Genomic DNA, 7,703 nt, shown 5'->3' on the forward strand with positions numbered 1-7,703 from the left:
TTTGCGACTTACATGCGATCTATAACATAAAGTGACTTTGCGACTTACATGCGATCTATAACGTAAAGTGACTTGCGACTTACTTGCGATCTATAACGTAAAGTGACTTTGCAACTTACATGCGATCTATAATGTAAAGTGACTTTACGACTTACCTGTGATCAATGCCGTAAAGTGACTGCAACTTACTTGTGATCTATGGCGTAAAGTGACTTTGCGATTTATCTGTGATCTATAGTGTTAAATGACTTTGCAATTTACACTTATGATCTATGGCGTAAAGTACTTTTCGATTAACACATACAATCTATAGCATAACATGACTGTGAGTTACACTTAGGAACTATAGCTTAAACTGACCAATTGCAGCTTACACACAAAATCTATAGCTTAAAATTATTTGTTGTAATATATACATAGAAATCTAATTTTTTCAAGAGTATTTTGCTCCTTCTGCATCAAACATTTAACATACTTTTATTTTTTTTCTTCATTTGTCTCTTTATGTACAAGCTGTTTAGATTGCTGAAACAAACTTTACAATTAATGCTGTATTGCAAGCTGGAGCTAACCAAGTAGGGAGGATGAGAATTACTTTGGCTATCGCTGTATGATTTGGATGAGAAGAAACAAATCTTGAGGAAACTGGCTATATTTTTGTGTTTTTACTATTGAGATTTTTCTCCTGTTCAGCATCTCAGACCACTCCTGTAGGAGAACCTTCTTCTCCTGTAGCCTCCTTTGTATCTTTACCTGCCTGACAAGGTAAACCATTGAAGGAAATAAAAACATCTCTTTTGCTGAGTCTTCCCTTCTCCCAGGTAGCTTTAGACAAACTGCTCAATTTTGCAAGCCAGGCTGAGATTTCAAAACAATAATTTGACCAAAGAGAATTTAAATATATGTCCATTAAATACACAAGAGCTACCAATAAAACATATTCAAACAGAACCCATAAAATACTGGTGTTTGAAGTGATTGGCTTCAGCCCTCTCTCAGACACCTGGCCTTTAATATCTATTCATAATAATCTCAATCATTTTTTGTGAAGGGAGAAGAAAGGCATTTATGTACTGGCTTTCACAACCTTGGGATGTCCCAAAGTGTTTTACATCCAGTGAAGCACTTTTGAAGTGAAGTCATTGTGGTAATGTGGGAATAATGAAGGCCAATACCAGGACATATTATGGACATAAATGTTTCATTTTGTCACAAATACAAAAGCCCTGATTTTATGAGCAAATTGGGATTGTGCACGCCTGCAGTGTGATCCTTGTTGGATATGGTGATGGAAATCCTTGCCTTAATTTGAATTGGATCATGACAGGTAGAGCTCAGGCAAAGAGCATTTGTGGCTGAGGAAGAACACGGAATCCTGCAAGGCTGCAGCTTGCCATGAAAGGGAACTAATTGTTCACAGTGGCACAGTGAGGGCGGGTGACCGACACTGCTGCCGCGATGCTGAAGAGTTGGAGGTCCTGCAGCAGAAAGTGTACCAAGGGAGAAGAGCAGCTCTATTTGGGGGTGAAGACCACTGCTCCTTCGCACAGGCCAGTGGCATGGAATTTGCTGGCCAAGTCTCCCTTGGCTGCAAATGAGGAAGATGTATGCTGGTGGGGATGTGTGTGCTCTTGTGGGTTTCATCAAGTATGGCAGAAAGGTTAGTTCTATTCTCTGAAGTAACTTTTAAAGCTTGATTGAATAACCTTTCATCATGTCCAAGTTGGATGGCGTAATTTTCCTAAAGATAGAAATAGCAGCCCCAAACAGATATTGAGGTGTCCAGGTCGAGCTGCTGCAGCTGTCTCAGTGGTGTCCACAACCATGGTTCTACAGTATAGTTTTGTTCTTCTACAAACCATCCAGCCAGTGTCTTCCCTCAAACTCTAAGAGGCTGCACAATGAGGACGTCATGGCTGCTTCCTGGGATAATAGCCACTGACATACATGATAATATCTCTGTGGTCAGATGCCACCTGAACAGTAGTTGAGGCAAATCTTCCCCCTGAAGGCCATGGGTTAACATGAAGGACCTCGATGTCCACGTGTACCACGTATGACTCTGCACGCAAGAGAACCCAATCACCCAATAAATCTTGTGTGCCCTGTCGGTTGATGCCCGCTTACATAGTGGCTGTCAATCCTGATCCAGATGTGCCACTGCAGATTGCCTGATGTGGTCAGTGTCTCTTGGGATTGCTCCAAATGGTTTAATCATGGAAAAGTTTCCATCATTAGATTTCTCTTGACAAGGGTGACCCTTTACAGATATGGCTACTGATCCCCAACAAGAAATCCCCAACACTAGCACAGGGCAGACACACTGAGGCGTCTGAGGTTCTGTGGCGACCACCAGAATGATGTTGATGCAGTTATTACAGCGTCCATTGGAACAGGTTCATGGGGCTGAATAGCCTATTCCTCATCCTGTGGACCACTCAGTGGAGTGTTGCCTACACCACAGCCAAAGTCTCCAGAAGCATTTACCATCAGCTGCATACTGCAAAATGTTGACCCCCAAAGAAGAGCATGGGGAATAGCAAGGAGCAGGCCCACAGGTCGAGGAAATAGATTGACATGGACATCACTGAGATCCAGGCCGGAAGATTGCTTTGGAGCTCTGATCAAGAACCGATAATGGAAAGCCTACATACTGTCAGCCCAAGGATTGCTGCACATTCCTTCCAAAGCACTTTCAATAAGAGGGAGAAATAAGATTGAGATTTATCCTGTGCAATTTGCATAGGTAGCATGGTTTAAACCCTACACATGTGTTTCCCCTTGGTGACGCCCATAAGGTGTGTTTGTCTTGGGCTGTGTTCAAATATTCCTTTTAGTTTAGAGCAGCAACTGTGGTGGCAAGTTGAGGTTAGGCAGCCTGGCCTTGTTGGGATGGCTGTGACCTTAGACTCTGGACACATGGTGGAGTGATGTCATTGCTACAGCTGGACTACATTGAACAACACAGTAGCTACCAATGCCAGCTCATTCTCAAGCACGTCCTCAAACCTTTTGAGGGATCTGGTTAGAATGGGAGGATGAAAATAAACACATTGAAAATAAACCACTATGTTGGACTATTGGATCTTGCCAAGCACCATGACTGGGCACCCAATCTGGATGACCTACGATCTGCATGAGGAGTAGCCCATGGGTGTGTTGGATGTGGGTAAGACAGATTGTCACTCTTCTTTGCAAACAATCGCCCAGTCTTTCCAATCTGGCAATGCTAAGTTTATGTAACTGTGTGTTGAAGGTTTCAAAGATGTTATTCACAGTGTTGCTGAGAGAATGCTGTTTAGCACTTGTTTTCTCAGTTTTTGGGGCTCTCCTGCAGATTTATGAAGGTGCCACACACTCCATGGCACACTGCATTAAATCCTTCCCATGTGACTGCAGTGATGGCAGAGGTGCTCTGCTGCCCATTCTCTGCCAGAAACTGTAGGCTGCTCAGGTTGGCCTCCAAAAGATGGAGCAAATGTCCTTTTTGCCCCTGCATCAACTCCCATCTGAAGGCAGGCACAGTAGAATACCAGCCCCTTGTCTGTATAATCACAATGTGGCATTGGCTTGGAGCCTGGCAAGATCTTTTTCTTCTGTCACCTCCATTTGCTCCTCCTCACTTGTGATTCACATGGTGTCCCCGCCCTCAAACTCACTAATTGCACTTTCTGGGTTCTAGTGTACACATACTGGGTGATGGAGGTGGGAAGAGTGCTTGTCACAAACTGTTGTGATGTGCCAGGACCTCCTGGAACCAATTTGACTCGCTTCATTTCAGTAGAAGTCTACAGAGGAAAGGAATGGGGATTGCAATGCCGAAGCAAGACAATGCCTTCAAACAGAGGTCAACTCATGGGGTGTGTCAGACAACCACTTCGCTAGTACTATCCTTGCCATGAAGATAATGAAAGGGAGTCAGAAGTTGAAGGACCAACATCAATGGAGGATGCTTGTTCATTGGTTACACTAAGCCTGTGAATCCATCTAAGCCAATGCCCTATGTAGCTTATCCACCGAATCCTAAAGTGGCATCAGTTGCTCTATGACAGGTGCCACCTCTCACCCCAACCCCCAACACACACACTCCATCTCCCACTCCCAACCAATGCCTATTCTAGTCCTCTCCCTCTGAATGCACCTGCAAACAGAAGAGAGTAAAGAATACCATTAGATTTTGCCTGAGCGTCCCCAAGTAGCACCCCGTGCCCTGGCCACTTCCCTTGCTAGAGACAAGACTTTGTGAGCTGGTGGGGTGTTTCTGCTGGCAGTACTCAGAGTTGCAATGGAAACTGCTTTGTGCAATATATTGCTTTGCGCCGCTGCAATTCTTCCCTCCACCCTCTGTTCTATGCCAAAGAGTAGCATAAGAAAAGATGAATGCTCTCCACATGTTCTCTCCTCAAGGGTGCAGGAGAGAAACATCCCATTGGGACCATGTCTTCCATGTTCAAGCAGTAAGTATGTTTGCAAAAGATGGGGCACTTACCTTGACACTTGGTTGGGTATGGGACAATCTCTTTCTTATTTCCTCCCGGTTATGACTCTCTTGTCAACCACCCTCCTTGTAGCTTGCACCTGTCTCCACAACAGGTTTGACTTCAACTTCACAAAGAACAACCTTACTTTGCCAATTCTCCTGCAGCACGAACTCCAATGCATTGCCAGTGAGGCAGACAGTTTGGCCCACACATCCGACAACAAACAGGATGTTTAACTGAGTGGCATTAAAGAGAAATCAAGGAGACTGTAGCCACTATGCTGCTTAACATTAATGTGTTGTGACATTATTGTAAGAGATTGTTTAGAGATTACTGTTTGTGATAGTTTATGAACTGTAGCCTGGAAATTAGTGTTTGTGTCATTGTGTGGACTAAAGAAATTAATGTTTGTGATATTAAAGAACTATAATCTAGAACTTGCCATCTGATATTTTATGAACTACGCTCTAGAATTTAGGGTTTGTGATATTTAATCAACTATAGTCTAGAAATTGCTATTTATAATACTTTATGAATGATAGTCTAGAAATTACTGTTTGTAATATTTTATGAACGATAGCCTATAAATTATTGGTTGTGATATTTTATGAATGATATTCTACAAATTGCTGTTTATGATATTTTATGAACAATGGTCTAGAAATTACTGGGATATTTTAACTATAATTTTGAAATTACTGTGATATTTTAATTAGTCTTGAAATTAGTCTGTGATATTTTATAAATTATACTCCGGAAGTTACTGTTTAGGATATTTTGTGAACAATGGCCTAGAAATCATTGTTTATGATATTTTGTCAAGAATAGTTTAGAAATTATGGTTTTGAGATTTTTTATGAACTATAGTCTAGAAATTATTCTGTGATTTTTATAAAATTATACTTTAGAATTGCTGTTTGATATTTTATGAATGATAGTCTGGAAATTATTTATAATATTTTATGAACTATAGTTTAGAAGTTATTGTTTGTGATAATCTATGAACTATGGTCTAGAAATTACTGTTTATGAGATTTAATGAATTAAAATCTAGAAACTGTGATATGTTAATAACCATATTCTAGAAATTACTTTTTGATATTTTATAAACTATGGTCTAGAAATTACTGTTTATGATATTAAACGAATTAAAATCTAGAAACTGTGTGATATATTAATAACTATGGTCTAGAAATTACTCTTTGTGATATTACCTGAACTATAATCTAGAAATTACTGTGATATTTTATGAACTGTGGTATTGAAGTTACTGTTGTGATATTCTATGATAGTCTAGAAACAGTGATATTTTATGAACTATAATTTAGCAATTACTGTTATGATATTTTATAAATATAGTCCAGAAATTAAGGTTTGTGACACTGAATGCACTATAGACTAGAAGTTACTGTGACATTTTATTGTCAATCATCAAAAATTAGTGATGTTTCACGAACTATCGAGAAATTACTGTTAGTGCACGAAGTACAGTTTATTATTTAGTAATGTGATATCAGTGTATAAACTATCAGCTAGAAATTATTATTGATATTAGAGTATAAATTATTTTGGAAATATGGCTGATATTAGGTTCATGTATTACCTAAAATTGTAATAAGCTATAAAGTGCAATACAAAAAAAATGTTTATGATATTGAAGAGTGACCGATAGCCTAGAAATTAGTATTTGTGATATTAATGTATTAACTATGGGTTAATAACTATTTGTGTCATTCTAGTATGAACTACAGTCTAGAAGTGACTGTTAATGGTTGCATGTATAATTTTGAATGGAAGGTTTGTGATTTGGTGTGTGACATGTAGTCTGAAAACATCGCTGCGTATAATGTTGGCACGTGGACTATAACATGGAAATTACTGTTTTGTGATATTTACACGTGAAACCGATAAGGGGGTTGGTCCAAAAATCGCTTCCTCAATGTTGGAGTTACCAGAGGTGTCCGATACAGAAGCACGAGGTTGTTAGCACTTGGATAGCGACATTTCACGTTTAGCTCTCGCTATAGCAACGACCACAGTTAAAGATTAGAATCTACTTTAGGGGATTGAACTCCCCCAACATAAGCATTTCCCCTTTAATTTCTATTTGTGCCGATCGACATGATTATCACAGTGTGGAAGATGGGACTGAGGTACTCACGTTCAGTGGCCATGGTAATGACAGTTTCTGTCGTTGCGTGATACTCGTCGTCTTCCAGAAGAGGCTCTTTGGCTAGGCAGTCATCCCCTTGGATATCATATCGGTCCAGCAGTTGCTGCAAAGGGGGAGCTTTGGGCAGGAGCTGATTGACAATATCTCGACTGATGTTGGGAGCTTGTTTCAGACGTAGCTTGCTCAGGATCTGAGACTTAATGGATTCCAACCTCAAAGCTTTGCTGTGCTCCCTCCACAAACAAGCAGAGCATTCTTGTCTCCCAGGTTCCGCCTGGTCTAAGACCCTCTCCCCAGCTTCTAAATCCTTCTCCAAGACTGGCTCGTCACTGACTGTCAATCCCAGGGAGATCAGAAGGCAAAGGAAAACCTGTGATCTATGCATGATCTGACTGTGTGTGTGTGTGTGTGTATGTGTGTGTGCGTGCGTGCTATGCCCTGTTGAGAATGAAGAGCAAGTCCTGGACCCCAAACTGTAGCCGGGAGAGAGGAGAGGACAGTGGGTGAGTGACACGCTGGTGGATGATAAGTGATCAACTGAGGCGCCCCTTTTTATATCACAACTTTGGCCACAACTATTGTGTCGTAAAAATCCAGGATTGGCTGAAGAGCCAAACAAAAGGCTTTCTGGCTGTCAGGAGGAGAGAGAGAAAAAAATAAGGAATCGCCTTGTGTCAGTGCCAGTTAACATTCGTCCCTTACCCGCTCTCTTCCCAACACTCTCTCTCGGTCTCACACTTATATACCTTATCTCAGGCTGCCATTCTGTTCCTCCCTCGCCCACTTACAGGTGCGCAATCTGGAGTATTTACTGCTTTATACACAAGTTAATGTTTCCTTTCAGTAATCTTGTTTTAATGGGCGGACAGTATATCTCCTGCAATTTATAATTCGTATGTAGTTATCATTGGCGCTGTCCTCGCGTTTAATTTCTAGAATTTTTTTCCAAATCGTTGATGTTTTATTGCATAATGGGTTTTTCCCGTAAATTATTGCTCCGCTTCTAAATCATCCCAGATTGACGGCTCCTGTGAAACTGACCTGTAATG

The 7,703-nt window shown here is 40.8% G+C and overlaps 1 protein-coding gene across 1 annotated transcript in view; it reads right to left on the minus strand.

The window, feature by feature from the left end:
* The window catches only part of LOC121273188 (growth/differentiation factor 11-like), a 36,651-nt gene extending 29,612 nt beyond the window's left edge, over positions 1–7,039 (minus strand). Inside the window, exon 1 of the mRNA XM_041180181.1 lies at positions 6,643–7,039. Coding sequence (XP_041036115.1) covers positions 6,643–7,039 — 397 coding nt within the window. The remainder of the gene's footprint in view (positions 1–6,642) is intronic.
* Positions 7,040–7,703: the final 664 nt, after the last annotated feature.

This window comes from Carcharodon carcharias, chromosome X (genome assembly GCF_017639515.1).
Source record: "Carcharodon carcharias isolate sCarCar2 chromosome X, sCarCar2.pri, whole genome shotgun sequence".
NCBI lineage: Eukaryota > Metazoa > Chordata > Chondrichthyes > Lamniformes > Lamnidae > Carcharodon > Carcharodon carcharias.